This window comes from Maylandia zebra, linkage group LG6 (genome assembly GCF_041146795.1).
Source record: "Maylandia zebra isolate NMK-2024a linkage group LG6, Mzebra_GT3a, whole genome shotgun sequence".
NCBI classification, from domain to species: Eukaryota; Metazoa; Chordata; class Actinopteri; order Cichliformes; family Cichlidae; genus Maylandia; species Maylandia zebra.
Genome location: NC_135172.1, coordinates 30,705,142 through 30,723,106, shown reverse-complemented (window position 1 = coordinate 30,723,106; position 17,965 = coordinate 30,705,142). Strand labels below are relative to the sequence as shown.

The 17,965-nt window shown below is 38.8% G+C and overlaps 1 protein-coding gene across 7 annotated transcripts in view; it reads left to right on the top strand.

The window, feature by feature from the left end:
- Positions 1–17,965, top strand: part of LOC101474159 (myosin-10) — a 64,524-nt gene that overhangs the window by 23,941 nt on the left and 22,618 nt on the right. For 2 of the 7 annotated variants that reach the window (XM_014407422.2, XM_014407416.2), the window contains exons 4-17: positions 544–571; positions 3,508–3,610; positions 4,373–4,402; positions 4,600–4,614; positions 5,981–5,998; positions 8,512–8,604; positions 9,173–9,236; positions 9,522–9,620; positions 9,860–10,003; positions 10,756–10,851; positions 12,544–12,662; positions 15,505–15,657; positions 15,835–16,008; positions 16,488–16,661. In XM_014407422.2, the coding sequence (XP_014262908.1) occupies positions 544–571; positions 3,508–3,610; positions 4,373–4,402; positions 4,600–4,614; positions 5,981–5,998; positions 8,512–8,604; positions 9,173–9,236; positions 9,522–9,620; positions 9,860–10,003; positions 10,756–10,851; positions 12,544–12,662; positions 15,505–15,657; positions 15,835–16,008; positions 16,488–16,661 (1,310 nt within the window). The remainder of the gene's footprint in view (positions 1–543; positions 572–3,507; positions 3,611–4,372; positions 4,403–4,599; positions 4,615–5,980; positions 5,999–8,511; positions 8,605–9,172; positions 9,237–9,521; positions 9,621–9,859; positions 10,004–10,755; positions 10,852–12,543; positions 12,663–15,504; positions 15,658–15,834; positions 16,009–16,487; positions 16,662–17,965) is intronic. The other 5 variants (XM_014407423.2, XM_014407418.2, XM_014407424.2 and 2 more) reach the window with 3 other exon arrangements.

The window sequence follows — 17,965 nt, the reverse complement described above, 5'->3', positions numbered from 1 at the left end:
TTTTCTGGTCACTTTGCTCATAAATAGCACCTTAATTGAGATTTGAGTATAAATATGACAAGTAGTTTTTCTAACCATATACACTATTTCATTATAATATGGTTTGTCTGAACGTCTTTATAACCTGTGGTTACTGGGACACAGTTGAAAAGGAGACATTTAAACTCAGTGAGGGTTGCCTGGTTGAAATGTCAGTTTCAGCTCTTGTGTTAGACTTGTGATTTTTATGATTTTCAGCTGGCACAGTTTTATAAAATAACGCAGTTACAAGTTTGCTGTTGGGTTCACCTGGTAGGTAGTCTGCTTCCAACTCCCTAAAATTTCACATTCATCTATTTTTATTGTTTAAATGTGGTCAACAGACAGTTTGTGAGGACTTTGAATTTTGGAAACTCATGTCTGTCTCAGAGTGAAATATATTGTATATTTAATGATAATAATAATAAATACTATGCAATAAATGATTTCATGATATTTTCATAATATTTTACCTAGCATTCATTTATGTGTCATGTCCCCCTTTTTCCCCCTTTGTCTCCACAGATCGAGAGGACCAGTCCATTCTCTGCACGTGAGTAAACAGACCATTTAAGACCATTTGGCTGGTCTTATTTCAACACGACACATTCTTCTGCAAGGCAAACTGAACCACCTGGACTAAATTAATGTCTCCTTTCCATTAGGAGACATGGAAACTGTCTTGCAGTGTATTTCTCTGTTGCTTCTTTTGCCTGAATTAAATGAAACGGACAATAATGCATTTACTTGCAATTACATGAGTTGAAAAGGGCAGTAAAAGTGAGTGAGTTGCTTCAGGGTCTGGACACTTTTTACGTTTCTCACAAGAAGCAATAGCCTGCTCAGTGTCACTGAGAAGCTTGCTTTAAAAGAAGTGTGGGTCTGAGAAATGCCTGACATTTCTGCTTCACAGTCCTCTGGCGTCATTTCACTGACAAGTGCCTGCTGATGACAGGAATGAAGCCAAAGAAAATGCCAGAGAAGGTATCAAGATATAAGCCACGCAACAAGGGTTTACAAAACTGAACTGAACTAAAAGAACTGTAATTTACAAAGGCTCTCTGCAACCTTAATTCCAATACAGTATCAACAAATTACACACCTCGCATGGTTTGGTGTCATAATTGTTCATTCAGCTGCTGCGCAACTTACTATTTTCTACATTTTGCGTTAGTGAAGAGAGCAATTCTATAAAAGATAAGCCAAGTCTGAAGTTGCCACCCTGTCAATCAGTTCATTTTTTATGTACAATAATTTTACTTTTGCTCTTTACTTTATAAGATAAAGAATCGAAAGTAATGCAGGGAATAACTGTGTGATCCACAGACTATAAACGGGCAACAGTGTGGAGAAAAAAGCTTCCTCTTAACAGAAGGAAACATCTGGCTGTACTGGGATTATGGAGGGCAACCGTCTGCTGCCAAAGAATAACCTGAAACAACGATATAGTCGGTGTTATATCAGCACATTCCTGAAAATAATCATCCATCTAACTGACTCCCCTCAATGAAGTCAAAGACAGTTGATCTACCTCAAGTTTTAATGAAAGGCATTTTGTATATTTGTGCAATTCAACAATGATTTTTATTTTTTGGAGTTTGCTTGGAGACAGACATTAAAATGTGCCGCAAATTGTGGACAGTGGTAAAGGTTTTGACACTTGTATGCATAATAAAAAACATGAAAATCTCATAAGCTACTGTTAGGTCAGCAGTGGGGGTTTTTTATTGTGGAGGAGCTGAGAAATATCACACCCAGCGGTCCAAGGCCAACAACAAGCACACTGACGCAATCTCCCCACGATTACTGTCTGTTCACAGTACCTAACAAGACTGACAAGACTTACCCACTGCTCTCTCCCCATCTCCCAGCCACATCGCGCTCGCCATGTCTGAAAGGAAAACTATAGTTTTGTGCATACTTGGTTTTTGCAGATTTGCACTTACTGTAAAACCTCAGGTATGCTCTAAATCTAAACTGCTCCCCAAAGTTTTTGCAGCAGCTTTTTTTCTTTCTTTTTTTCCCCTCGTTCCATGGTAGCTGTGTGATAGAGCAGTGAAAGGCCTGCCAGCAACCACAGCTGCTGAAGTGGACTGATGCTTAAAAATATAGTTTAAAGATAAACAGGAGTACTTATGTAGCAGTGTTTAGTTTAGTCCGAGATTATATTTGTGCTGTTGTAGTGAAAAAGAGTTCTTGTCTAACCTATTAACCACGAACACTCAGCTGTGCACAAAACGGTCTAAAGTGCACAATTTTTATTTTTGTAGCGCTTATCAAAAGTTTTACAAACACACAATATCCAGACAAAACTAATTAAAACAATTTTTAAAAAAAAGAATAGAAACCAAAATTTCAAACTGTTAGCATAAATTCTAAAAGTATTGAGCAATCATCTATTTTCTGCTTCTTATCTGGATTGTGAGAGCAGGAGAGATGCCCAGTCCTCCCTCCCCCAGCCACCTCCTCCAGTTCCTCTGGTGTGTCTCTCCTCCCAGTTAGACATGCCTGACACACCTCACCTAGGAGGCACCCAGAAGGCATCTTAATCAAATACTTGAACCACCTCAAATGGCTCCTTTTGATGTGGAGCACTCTTATCCCCTCCCAACTGACCGAGTTCCTCACCCAATCTCTAAGACAGAGCCCAGACAGGAAGCTCATTTTTTATTCTTTTGGTGATTACCTAGAGCTCCTGGGTATAGATAAGGCCGTGCACATAGATTAAACAGTAAAATGGCATCTTCGCATTAACACTCAGGTCGGCTTTGGCATCACTGCTGTTGCTAACCCAAACTGTTGCTGCTCCAATTATGTGCAAAAAGCAGATGATGTTATGAAAATACAAACAGAATCTGGAGCAGCTCTAGCGGAGTCCAGCACCCAACCCAACAAGTCAGATATATCGCTGGTAATGTGAACCAAGCTCTCGCTATGATTGCAGAAGGGACCGAATGGTTTGAGGGCCTGAAACATGATACCGAAGCGCGCCACACAGACACCCTGAGGAATGTGGTCAAATGCCTTGTCCAGATCCACTGACCCTTAAATACAACAATATTAACAATTCCCATGTCAATTTACATTTCAGTGAGTTCATGGAGAGTTCATGGTAGACTAAGTATTAACCCTCTGAGGTCTAAATCTTCAGTGACCCTGATAAGTGCCCCTAACCCTAACGCTAACCCTATGCAAGTAAAATATGTATTTTAAGTTATTTAAAAAGAAAGAAAGCATGTGGCCTCGACCTGATTTTAGGTAGCAAAAGATCTATAAGAAAGCCTACAATGCAAAAGTACATCTAACAGTTATTTAAAAGAAGAAGCAGACAAAGCAAGCCAGAGTTCAGCTGTCTTGCTTTGTTTGTCCTCACAAAGCAAACATTTGGTTGCCTTTTGTCTTTTATAATCATCAAATGACCGCACCGTGACAGTTTTAGTTTTTCTGGTTACTCTTTTATTTGTATCGTCTTGTTGCTTTGCTTTGCAGAGGTGAGTCGGGAGCCGGTAAGACAGAAAACACAAAAAAGGTCATTCAGTACCTGGCACATGTTGCCTCCTCGCACAAAGGAAGAAAAGATCACAACATTCCCGTGAGTATTAACAAGTCTCACCAATTTTGTAATTCTTCTCATGCTTCTTTTTAGTCCTTAATTAAATGAAATATAACTTTAAATCAGGGGTATCAAACTCATCTCAAAAAGTTATTCTCTTTTTTATTGGGCAAATGACAAACTGAGTTCACATTTTTACACCCAAATTTGAGCCGGCACACTAGACCTCTCTGAGAGCTTGCACAAACAGGTGGATTAACATAACAGATGATTTTGGTTGTTACCAGTAGTGTTCATTTAGAGAAGCTGTGGCATAAACCTTACATCAGTAATTTGTTAACCACTGAAGATTATACAGATGGCAGTTGGAAGGTGCAAAAATTTCACATGTAGTTTTGCAACTTTTTTGCAACTTTTTTGGTTCAAGCAACTTATTAAGATCCAGAAATGCTTTTAGGTTTTGACACATTTTTTCTCCTGGAATCGCAGCAAAAGTCCTTTAGTGCAGTTTTCATATAAAGCCATCTAGTGTGCCGAATGGATCACATTGGTGCATGTTTGAAACCCCTTTTTTAGATTCTGCTCATAAAGTGGATTTTGATTTTTTTTTTTTTTTAATTAACCTACAAGGGGGAGGGAGGGGTCATTCCACTGCTTTCCTACTAATACAGTGCTAGAAAAATGCTGTGATTGAGGTAAAGATGTTTTTTAAAAAGTGGGGTTGTTGTTGAGGTGCTTGTGATTGTAAAGCTTTTGTGCACACAGTCTAACAGTTTACATTTGTTTATCTGTAACAAACAGCCAGAATCACCCAAACCAGTGAAACTACAGGCAAGTTTTTATGCTTTCTTACACTCCATGTTCACATGCATGCCACACTAACCTTTAAGACAGTATTCACTAATCGAATAAAATATCTGAGTTCATCCAATGGTGTCAGCGATTTTTACTTTTCACACTTATGTAAGCTGCCTGGTGTTAACACTGAAGATATCTTATTTAGCAGATATTTTGTCTCTCTCTGTCAGGCACAAAATGCAGTTGTAAGTAAACTTTAAAAGTGGCATGATCATTCAGACTTCTTTAAATGTGTTTTTTTGTTTTTTTTGTGCTTTGTTTTACTGTGATTGACACTGGTTGAAACATTGTCACGTGTATGTGGTGTTTATTTGTTGTTGTAGCCAAATAATAAGCCTTGAATGTCATCTTGTCATATTTAAACATTGTATTTCAGTTGTATTCATATGTTTACATAGTTAAAAAATATATGTCTGTGTCTGCTTTTTTAAGAAAGAGCTGGAGACCTTCCTCATTTTTAAAGGATGTCACCATAAGAGCTTATGATTAGCACATTTACCAAAATTACTTGATTCTCTGACCTGGTCATCATGACCCAGACAGCCTGCAGATTGTTCATGTCCTCGTGTCTTTTGTGACTTTGTTCCAAAATACCAGACGTTCAGGTCACAGCTGCGTCATTCCATGTAAAATTAACCAGGAAAAATGTTCTCATCTGAGCCGCTCAGAATCAGCTGATTTACTTAGTTATTGTGTGCTGTGTGTGTATTGTGTATTTATCCCAGCACTTTTTAGCTCTCCTAAATTTATGGGTAAAGGAGATGACGTTTTCAGGGCTAATAAAAGAACAAAAAACATAGTTAAGGTAAATTAAACTGAACCCACATCAATTTTACCACCACACCAAGTGGGACAGTCGAAAGCTTAAGTGTTTTTGTTTTGTTCAGCACGATTTCATCTACAGCCAAATCTGCACCAGTTTAATATCTTTGACATGGAGCGACAGAAACGAGCTCTGGTTCTTTTATTTGCTTTTCTTATATTCAGTGTAGAGAAGATCATTAAGTGCATTTTGGGTAAACTTTCAGAATATGTTATAAACAGGTTATAACTTATAAACACGAGCCTCCTTTTTTATCTACATTTTGATACCAAGTTTGTCTTCTTCCTTCGTTGTCAAAACGATTTTCTAATATAGTCAAATGTAACATTCGCAATTGTGGAGCCTTCAGTGCGTTTTTTAAAAATCTTTTAAATACGACTCACTGGATTCATATAAATATCATATACTAAATATAATACTTGGCTAAAACTCAGACACTACTCCTAGGATAAAGGTACATTTGTGAATGGCTTCTTGCTATCATAATACAGTAATCAGCTGGTTCTGAGGGGGTCAGATGGTCATAAATTTACTTAAATTAAATCTTTTGAACATCAGCAGTACTCTGGGTCTCGAGAGCCAGGATAAGCTATCATGATCTGTGCTGCAGCTTTCATCCATAGACTGCAGTAGGTTGTGCATAGATGTGCCTATAACATTAATAAAATGTGTTATTTTTTTAAATAAATATCATTAATATAACTACTGAATTTCCCCATATCCTACAGAGTGGACCCCTGTTTTATGTGAGTAGTATGTAGTTTCTCACCTATTTTACCTCACTTACAAAATAAAAGGGGTGCTTTTCCCACTCTGTTTCCACTGGCTAGATAAACCCACTACTAACTAAATATTCCCTGAGGCTGTGCAGTAGATGCTTTCCATTAAACCTTCACTGAGCTGCTATATTTGGATACTTTTAACCTTCGCATTGCATGAGCTCAACTGTTTTGTTCTTACTAATTTAGCAGCTTCTGCTTATTGTAACACACATGCAACATTTACAGTGCTGACACTGTGAGGACATTTGAAGTGGTTCACTGGCTTTCAAGTCATCTCGTCTTATCACTGAACTAGCGGCTAGCACAGAACCTCTTCTGACCTCTTTTCAGCCTAAGAATCTGGTCCAAATAAGTTCCCCACATGTACGGTGTTCTCGTTGTTGGTGAGAACAGGAACTTGCAATATTTGTCTGGCCCTGTGACCTCCAAAGCAGATGCTGAGCTGTGGAAACATAGCCACAACTGGCCTCTGCCCCAGAAGATTTACTGGGACAGTTGCGACTGATCCTTTCTGAGTCCACTAAATCTCCAAAGTACTGAGCCAAAGCACACACAGTGAACTTTTTTTATTTTTAAAAAAGATCTCTTATTTTTTGAGTGCTGGCTGATTATGGGTGACTCATTTTATCAAAATTATGCAGTAAATGGTCATTTAAAGTGGAGGAGCCAGCTCCGTTGGCTGTCAGATATCACATGTGCTCACTTTACAACAGGAATGTGGGTCAGGCATCAGTGGGGGTGCTGCTGGACCCCCACTGATGTTTGTAATCTGCTCTTTGTTTGTGTGTGCAGACCACACAGATGTAAAGGCTGCCAGTGAACAATTTTAACTACCAAGTTGCACCACACGCTTGTGTTTATATAGAAACAAAGGCTTTCGGTTTGAACCCTGTGCCGTCTGTGGGCTGCAACGCAGCTGATGGACAGAGACCAGGTTTATCCAGTTCAGCCCTGCTTCATTCCAGCTGCTCAAAAACTCAATTAAAAGCAGCACATTTAACTCTTAGGCCAAAGATCACATTACATGTCTCACATTCTGAGCGCAGTGCTGATTCCTCAATTCTCTTCAGTGGAAAATGGCCTCAGACACACTCAAACCTTCAGCGCACGCAGCTATTTCTGTCGTAATGGGAAAATATTCCTCTGAGCCACAAGAAGAGAAATAACGTTGCAGAAGAAACTGTCTTTGGCTCCTTTAGACACGACAAAGCCAACAATATGGTTTGGATGGAAACACAGTGGAAACACCTGTCTAAACATCTGCATAAGTCACTTATTTATTTATTCAGCTTCCTGAAGTGTCCAGCTTGACAAAAAAGAAGCAAACCGTGTCTGCTGTGTGTTGTGGACACATTCTTCCTGATTTTATAAAATGGCTTTCTGGCTTTCGTCAAAGCAAAAAGATAAAACGTCTCTTTCGAAAGCTACAGACACATCAGTCATCTTCAGTTCCATTATTTGAAGTTCAAACTTACTTTTTATCTGCCTAAGGCTGTGCAAAAAGTCCAAAAGCCTGAGTGTGACCTCATAACAAAGTGGTTAGGCTGCATACCACATGTCAGCAGAGACTCTGTTGTTTGTTTTAAACTATTAAAGGTTTTAAATGCGACAAAATAAAAGGACTTTAAAGGTGGAAGTATTTGAAAGTAGCTTCATTAAGACTGTATTATTTAAATCATTGTTTAATCTATAAAATATCACAGCTGATGTTTAAGCTGGTGCTTTCATCCAGAACTTCAAAAATGTGCATTTATAGAGTAATAAACCAGAAAAACTGTTTAATTAGAACTTTTTAACCAATCAAAGAATATTTAATCTAAAACATTAGAGCTGGTTTATTGACTGAGAACTGGTATGAAAGCTGTTTTTGCCATAAAATTACTAAATGGAAAAAGTGATTTAGACTTTCTGTCACGTATGATTTTATGTTTTCATGTGGTGGTCACATTGTGTCTTTGTGATAAAAAGGGATGAAATGTGACCTAAATTCACCTGCAGTTTGAAACTTTTGGAAACTTGTATGGCTCCGTGTCACCGGGCTCATTTAGTGCGGACAACAAAATAAATACAATTAAAAAACCTTTTAATTCAAAATGATAACAATTTTTTTACTTGATTCACTTTAATTTTCTTTCATTTCTTTTATTTTTAACCCACCACTACATTACTTTTATTCTTTTTAAAGTCTAAGAGGCAAAGAAATTACAAATTACCAGACACACGAATAATCATCTGTAGACATGTTTCTTTTGTCCAACCGTGACACTTGTCATCTTTTCTGTGGCTTTTGTTTGTTCAGTTTAACTCTATGGCGGTAACGTGACGTTTTTCTGTATAAACCAAGTCTTCGGACATCTTCTGCCTTTGTCTGCATGTCTATGTTTGACTTTTCATCGTCAGTGGAAAACTTCTCATAAGTTTATACGTTTTGTGTGTTGACCTTGATGTGGTGACAAAAGATTCCTTTTTTATGATAGGGTGAACTGGAACGGCAGCTTTTACAAGCCAATCCCATCCTTGAATCTTTTGGGAATGCAAAGACTGTGAAGAACGACAACTCGTCACGTTTTGTAAGTACAGAAAAATGATCAGCTAAACTGATTTTTTTCCGCCTCAGGACCACTTTTACTGATCCTGCGTTGGCACCTAGATGAGTTTTAGCAAATGTGTTTATGTCTTGTAACGGTAATTTACAAGACAAGGCCATTTATCTGGATACTGTTGCCTGCTAATCGTTTAGGAGACCTTTGTTATACCGGACCTGCTGGGACTTAAGGCAGCTCTTATTCAGTTATAGACAAAAAGGATCAGTTGTCTCATGTGTTTCTATAGCAGATTATTTTCTCAAATTGTTTTTTTTTTCTATAATTAAAATATAATTATATATTATTAGAGAAATATCAATGACGGCCTGCATTGCTTTCTACTGGATAAAATGTAATAATCAGCCTCTCAGTCTAAGCATTACTCATGCTTTTGAAGGATTCACGCTGAGTCCTGGTACATTATTCTGCTACCATCAGTGCAGATTCTCACAGCCTCACTGTGCGTTATAAAAGAGCCATTATGTAATCGATTGAATGCCACTCGTGTTGTTTTGTGCACTTCCTGAAAGTTATCTTGTATTAATCTCGACAGGGGAAATTCATCCGGATCAACTTCGATGTCACTGGATACATCGTTGGGGCCAACATTGAAACCTGTATCCTGTTTTAAAACAGAAGTATTCATGTAATGGGGAATTTTAAATTCAGTTTTTTTGGAAGCAAGAATACTTTTGTTCTGTGATCTCAGCCTGGACCATAGAAAAAGAACTGTATAAAATGTTTAACTTTTTCATGTGCTATACATATTCATTTAGTTTAGCATGTGTTTATTTATCTCAGCGACTCCTTTTGTCAACCTTGGACACCAGATAATCCCAAAGCCTGATATGTGGCATGCTGACCCACCAAACAGATCTGGTTTTCTTGACTTTCTGTGCCAGACTTACTGGAAAAATCCAGAGCTATTCGTCAAGCCAAAGATGAGCGTACCTTCCACGTTTTTTATCAGCTGCTGGCTGGAGCCGGGGAGCACCTCAAATGTGAGCAGTCCGAGTTTCAATAACTCTAAACCATGGCTTGTTTTTGGATTGTATTTTTGTGTAACACAACCATAGTTTATGCTATTTTACAGTACATACAGCATTAAAATTAGACACCTTATTACGCCTTATTGTTCCTAATGTTATCAGTAGCTCTGTCATGGCCTAATTTTGTGTGAAGTCCATGTGAATCATTTTGGGGGTAAAATTTGTTTTGTTTTCCTGTCTTGTGACCACAGCGGACCTGCTTTTGGAAGGATTCAACAACTACCGCTTCCTGTCCAATGGTAACATCCCAATCCCAGGCCAGCAGGACAAAGACAACTTCCATGAGACCATGGAGGCCATGCACATCATGAGCTTTGGCCATGAGGAGATTCTGGGTATATTTTTAATAACCCAATAAAATAAACATGCATTAAAACTCTCAAACTAGTTAGTTTGCCTTTGCTTGATTGGTAAAGCGATAATTTGGTTCAAGGTTTAAGTTACAGTGAAACCGCAGCTCTCTTCAGTTCTGCGACGTGAGGGTTCAGCAAATTAAAACAGTTAAAACCTGGGTTACTGCAGATTAAGCTGCACATGATTTTCCCCTCTCTTAGAAATAATCAGGAAAGAAAACATATTTTGGCCTAGAACCACTGGAAATGTTCATGTTTGCTAACATAATAAACATGTGGCTCCTTCTGTGGTATTGTACTTTTAGCTAATGGAAAAACCTTTTATTGGATTAAATGACGTATTCCTTCACATCAAATAAAAACTGACTTTAAGGTTAGTATTAATGTAATAATTCTATATAAAAAAGACAAATAAGGTATTTTTATGTTAAAAAATATTCATGCTGTATATTATAACAGATACTGTATTTAACTCAAATTTGGACAGCACAATAAATTGATGAAAGTAAGTTGCCTGGTATAACAGTGAAGTGTTGGATGTGTTCAGCCTGTATTCCACTGTTTAGGAATAACAGTCATTTTTCTGCTGTTTGGGTTTTATTCATTACTAGTTTTGTAAGTTATCTGAGTCTTCTTGCCCTTTTTTTTTGTGTTAACTTTCTAAATATAGTTAATGAAGTAAAATGATGTCATACTCAAGTAATTTTGTTTTCTCTGGATTCTGATATTTGTAGCCATGTTGAAAGTGGTGTCCTCAGTCCTTCAGTTTGGCAACATCGTCTTTAAGAAGGAGAGGAACAGTGACCAAGCTTCTATGCCTGATAATACCGGTAAGTATCCCAGAATTGTGTACACACACACACACACACACACACACATCTGCTCTATAACCTCAGGGGTCAGGTCACCCTCCTCCTCCTGCTGCTTTTCCTCTTCTCATATATATTTCAGCTCTTCTCCTTCACTGTGCACCTCACGCTGTGCCCCTCATCCACAGCTCAGAGGGGCCTGTGATTTATGTCTGTTCGCTCCCTGCGCCTTGTCAGCTTGCCATTAAACCACATCATTGAGAGGATTTACTCCTGAAGGAAATGGGGCACAGCCTTCCAGTTCCTCCACATGTGGCACTGCATATTTGGCACTTAACAGAGCGATACGGGGGGAGAGGATAAGTCTGATGCCAACGATCCAACTCAGTTAGATATTTCCAAATTCAACAGCAGAAATCAGGACTGAAGCAGATGGTTTTTTTTGTTGTGTTTTTTTAAATAGTCAGTTTTGGCTATCTAGAACGGATTCTGCTTTTTCTAATTTTCCACAAGCTCCAGCCACATAAAATATAACACTGTTCCAGAAACATTTCTCATGAAAACTGTAGTAAATCTTAATATTAGTCATTAAAAGAAAACAGCAAAGCTCACCTATGTTTTTTCACAGATTATATATTCTGTTTATATATCAGTTAGATGATCTAATACTCAGACAGTGCTGCTAAAGTAGTTTTGGGGAAAAACCGTGTCTCATTCGAGTAACTCTTGAAAACCAAACTTTTTTTCCTCTACGCATTTAATAATTTCTGCTTCATGTTTGATTTCTATTAGGTACGAGCCACAGTTACACAAATTAAAATACTGTGGGAAATATAGGTTGTGTATGAAAGCCTTGCGTTGGGAATTGTGGCTGCCGACTTCATGAGAAAGAGAGCGGGGAGCATATTTGGGTGAATGGATGAATGAAGTACTCTGTTATGAACTAATGCTCTCAAGCTTGGTGAGCAAGTTGCATCCACTCAGGTGGTGCCTGCTAATTAGTAAGTAAGTAATTAGCAAATAACATAAAAAAGCAGTGCTACAGTGTCACATACTATTATAGATAGCCGCACAGCTAGCTAGATTACTTTTCATCTAATTCGAGAAAAAGGCTGTAAAAGTAACTGACACCACAAACACACAGGTTCAGCTGGTGACACAGCTTAGCAGAGTCACTCACATTAGTCATGATCCTAATGACCTGAAACTTTTAGCCTTTAATACAGTTTCACCAGGTTATCTATAAAAACAATATCATTCATTAGCAACAGAGAACAAAACTGCAGTTTTCCTGAATCGCCCAAGTCCATCCACACAGATCAGATATCCTGTCGGTGAAAATGCTCGAATTTACAGCAGAAAGAAACACGTTTAGATGGCAAACAGTCTGAGTTGCACCTTTCTACTAAGCGTGTTATCTACCATGATTCTGATTCACCCAATCACACGTTCATAAAGTGCTTTTTATCAATAGCCAAGCACTTTACTTAACATTCACACAGTTAAACTCCACTGACCTTCTGATTGGCAGATGACCCACTTTTAACACCTGAGCCACAGCAAAGAGCCTAGAGCCTGATACTATAAATGGTTCCTACACATTAAGTAATTTCTGCTTTCTGTTTTATATCGTGAACTGTTGGTGCATGCAGGTTGAAATCCACTGTAGGACTGATTTTCTTCTGATGTAAATGAAGTTGTTTTGCTCTCCAGCTGCTCAGAAGCTCTGCCATCTGCTGGGGATGAATGTAATGGAGTTTACCAGAGCCATCCTGACTCCCAGGATCAAAGTGGGGAGAGACTACGTCCAGAAAGCTCAGACTAAAGAGCAGGTCAGTTTGCTTTGTTTTGGGGGTTTTTCTATTGACTAATGTAATGTGTTTCCTCTTTTGTTCTTGAGATCTTTGGTAACAGATTAACTGTATATTGATTGTTTAACTAAAAAATGCATTTGTGTTTTTTCTGCTAGATAGCTGCATAATACAGCTGTCTTGTTAGATGAGTTAAGGGGGCATCCAGAGCTCATGCGGTTAAAATTCTGCTTCAGGTTGTGTGTACAAAGTGTTAGATGAACTGTACCTGGGCCTTTCGCTAAGATTATTACTTCTAATGGTGACAATCCTCGCATCCTATTTAAAATTTTTAACTCAGTGGTGAATCCTCGTCCCTCTATGCCACTCTCGTGCTCCCCAGGTCTCTGTGAAAAATTTTCAAACTACTTTCTAGATAAAGTTTTATCTCTTAGATCTACGCTTCCTTTGGTGGCTGACAGTATGTCTAATCCTGACTGTTCTGCTGCCTTACATCAATTTGAATTAATTTCACTTCCCACTCTGAAGCGTATAACTGAGAAACTAAACAATACTAATTGTGTACATGATGTTCTTCCATCTCGTATAGTCAAGGATTGTTTTAATGTAATTGGACCCTGTCTATTGTCTATATTGAACCTCTCCTTGCTTTCTGGTTATGTACCTTCAGTTCTTAAACATGCTTTTATTCAACCCGTTTTAAAGAAAAATAACCTGGATCATAGTGATTTTGCCAACTATAGACCGATTTCCAAGCTTCCTTTCTTGGCTAAAATCCTTGAGAAGGTGGTTCTACTTCAACTGCAGACCTACCTGGACGAGAATAATATAAATGATAAATTCCAATCAGCCTTTAAACAACATCATAGCACTGAATCAGCGCTGCTTCGTGTTTTTAATGATCTTTTACTTATGGCTGATAATGGTCGTCCTTCTGTTTTAGTTCTATTGGATCTTTCATCTGCATTTGATATGGTTGACCATAACATCCTAGTCGCAAGATTAGAGCACTCTGTTGGCATTAAGGGCACTGCCTTGGACTGGTTCAAATCTTACCTCTCCAATCGGCTTTCTTCGGTACACCTGGCCTCATCTTCCTCTTCCCCTGTACCTGTTTGCTGTGGTGTCCCCCAGGGTTCTGTGTTAGGCCCGACCCTTTTCTCACTGTATATGCTTCCTTTAAGCGCTATCTTTGAGAAATACCACATTGCTTTTCACTATTATGCGGATGACATCCAGATTTATTTTGAGTTACATGATGATCTCGCTTTATCTTTAAATAACTTTCGTGAGTGCATGAGTGAGGTCAAGAAATGGCTGTTGGCAAATACTCTTATTCTCAATGAAAAAAAGACTGAAATCATGATTTTTGGCAGTAATGCCCTTCGCGCCAAACTTCAAGATGCCTTTGGCTTTCTTACTAGTTCTTTCTCTGATACTGTCAGGAATCTGGGTGTCTTGTTTGACAGCTCCTTTAAACTTGATAAACAGGTGTCTGCTGTTGTCAGATCTAGTTTTTATCAGCTTCGTCTCATCTCCAGGGCCAGACACTATATCCCGTATAATGACTTAGAAAAGCTCATTCATGCTTTTGTAACGTCAAGACTAGATTACTGTAACTCACTCTATTCTGGTCTCCATGTTACCCTTCTACATAGATTACAGACAGTTCAGAATGCTGCGGCACGTATTCTAACTAAAACCAAGAAGTTTGACCATATTACTCCGGTTCTTGCTGAGCTGCATTGGCTGCCTATCAAATACCGTATTCAATTTAAAATTTTGCTGCTTACGTTTAAAATTATCAATAATACTGCACCAACCTATCTTAAGGAACTTTTAAACCCTTATGTCCCTGCCAGGGCTTTAAGGTCATCCTCGCAGTTATTGTTAGTTCAGCCCAGATCTCGGTTGAAATCTAGAGGCGATCGATCGTTTGCCTTTGCTGCACCTGAGTTATGGAACAGCCTCCCGATTGGCATTCGGGAGTCTGATTCTATTTTTTCTTTTAAAGCACGCCTTAAAACTTATCTTTTTGAACTTGCCTTCTCTACCCGTTAAATGCTGACTGTTAACTGCGACCTATTGCATTAACTTTTTACTATTCCTTCATTCTTGGTGTTCTCTATCATGCGGCACTGGGTCTGCTATAATCTATGTGCTGCAGTCCATTTTATTAGTGGCTTTCTACTGTGAACATTGTCTGCTGTTCTTATTATATTTGATATTAATGCTCTTAACTGTATTATTTTATTGTTTTTTTGTAAAGCACTTTGGTATGCCTAAGGCTTTTAATGTGCTCTATAAATAAAGGTTGTTGTTGTTGTTGTTTTCCAAATCATTGTTACAACAGCTTCCTCAGTCTGTGTGGGTCCTTGTCCTAACCCCTTGTAAAGCATAGTTTCAGGCTGCTTCTGCATACTAAACGTTGTAAAACTTGTAACTTATGTTCCTTATGTGCAACCCCAGGGCTCTCTCGCTGTGAGGCATTGGTGAAAGCACTAAGTCAGGGAAGTCAAAATAACGAAAGCTTATAGTCAAAACAGTTTAAAAAAAAATAAAAGCATAAAGAATGTTATTTTGAACTTTTCTACATTCATTTGTTAAATGAAGCATTGGAAATTTAAAGTGCAGTAGTCCTGCAGACTGATACAGATCCAGCTGTCATCCGAGCATTTCGGATAAAAAGTCTCAGAAAGAAAACGTGAGTGCAACTAGAAGTGTGTTTGTAGAATTCATTTAGTTTCAGCCCACACACACTTATGTCTTTTTTGTTGTTGTTGTTGTTCCCGTGCCACATTCAGCTCTTTTCTCTGTTTATTGTTTTGTCACGGTCTTCTTTTTTCACACTTTCTCTCTGCAGGCGGACTTTGCTGTCGAGGCCCTGGCTAAAGCTACGTATGAGCGTCTGTTCCGCTGGCTTGTCCATCGCATTAATAAAGCCCTGGACCGAACCAAACGGCAGGGTGCCTCCTTCATCGGTATCCTGGACATTGCTGGTTTTGAGATCTTCCAGGTCTGAATTTAAATCTTTTAGTTCTTTAATGACAAAGTTTATCTATTTATAAATAGTTTATCTATTTATCTATTTATTTTTATTTGCCACGTGGTTAGTGGTTGTCAGGTTGTGTCATTGGTAATTATTTCCAGTGATGATGATGTTCTTGCTTGTGTCGATCTTCTTCTCGTTCAGCTGAACTCGTTTGAGCAGCTCTGCATCAACTACACCAACGAGAAGCTGCAGCAGCTCTTCAACCACACCATGTTCATCCTGGAGCAGGAGGAGTACCAGAGGGAGGGCATCGAGTGGAGCTTCATCGACTTCGGCCTCGACCTGCAGCCCTGCATCGACCTCATCGAGAGACCGGTCAGTTCCATTATTAGCTTTTGTCAATTAGATTCATTCTCCTTAGAACTGAAGTTGGAGAATGTTTTAACTTTAATCTTTCTTTACTTATTTACCAACTAAATTACAATAGTTAATGTTTCCTTTTAGTCATGCACTGCTTCATTCTATTTAACAAATGTCCTTTTTATTCCTGTTAATGCCTAATAAAGAAATAAAGCTTGAAGTCTAAGTCAGAAGAATAGTGGTCTTTTTTTCTGGACAAAAAAATGGGGGGGGGGGGGGGGTAATAATTCACGTAGTTGTCCTGGTGTGATATCATAAAGATATCATGAAGAATATCACACCAGGAAAAAAATGGCTCATAGTTCAAGCAGTGCGAGACACGTGTTTCTGTTTTGAAAACGAAATGAGATCCGTTGTCTTTGTGTGTCGATGCTATATTCCTGTCCAGCCTCTCTGCAGTCTTAACGTCCTGTCCTGTGTTATGACTCCTCCAGGCGAACCCTCCAGGCGTGTTGGCTCTGCTGGATGAGGAGTGCTGGTTCCCTAAAGCCACAGACAAGACATTTGTAGACAAGCTGATCCAGGAGCAGGGCACGCACACCAAGTTTCAGAAGCCCCGGCAGCTCAAAGATAAGGCCGACTTCTGCATCATCCACTACGCCGGCAGGGTATGCTTGTGTTTTTTGTGGGGTTTTTGTGTTTTTTTTTATCTCTATAAAAATCAGCCGGTTCCTGTTGCTGCCTCCCTGACTGTTCAGGATGTTTGATGCTTGTTTTTAGGCCATGATAAGCTAGCTCTTTTAAAAAGAATCCCTCAGTTCAGCCACACAGGTGAGAAAGTAATCAGAGTGACAGTCACAGCTGCTACAGCTGATATCATCACACTTATGCTTCAGTTTACCATAATCCTCTTTTCTGAATCCCTCTTTCATCCCTGAAAAGTCGCTGACTGTCAGAGGTCACATAAAACGCTGACACATACTTCTCCTGTGGGGGGATTTCAGGGAAACACTGAAACAGCTTGATTTATATTTCATCGTGAGGGAGTGGGTTTGGATAGTCCGTGGTGTTCCGCAACAGAGCGCAGCATTTGTCTCGTAGGGAGACCCACAGAGTAGCACATCTGCTTATCATTGTGTGGACTGTGTTGTTTCACGCCTCAATATTTCAAAAACTGAAAGATTCCAGCTGTAGGAACGTCTGCCGTGGAGAAAAATCTGTAGCACGACGAAGCCAAACGCTGCAAATGTTGTTAACACAGGTGTGCACAGAGAAAAACGATCTCACTCAGAGTGGTGTGGAAATGTTTCTTGATTTTTACACTTCTACAATCAGAAAAGATGAAAAGTCTTGTATGTGTTTGGTTTTTAGGGAACATGTGATTCAAGCAGTGACAGATGATGCACAAACTATGAAATGGAGAATTTTTTGCTAACATCAGACATGATGTTAGGTTGTGTTGCTCTTTATTGAACAGCATCTTTGTTAGCTTCAAACTGCACAGATGGGAAATTAACATTTTTATAGTTTTTGCTTTCAAGCATGAAATATTCTGACTTACAGGTCTTTAAAAGTGAATGGATCCTAAATAAATGGGGAGTTTATTATATAAATAATGACCAGCAAACATTTTCACGTTGAATTACCATCTTGACGTCTAGTCTGGGTTGTAATATATCTCCGAATGTGTTGGAAGAAAAACCTCTGTACCGAAGAATAGTAGTAGTTGTCTTTTATCGACTACAACAAAAAAACACAAAATATTCTCAAGAGAAGAGTAAGAAAGTGTACCATGAAAGGTAAATTTGAACTGTTCACCTCTCGCTCTGGAGTCCGATTCTCATCCAACTGTGCTAAATGATCCTGATACAGAGTTTATAAAGCTGCAGGAGGTAGAGAGGCCTGTCCCATGAGGTCCGCGCTTCTCCAGTCTAAATGTTTGGGCAAGATACTATCACTGCGTGCATGAAAG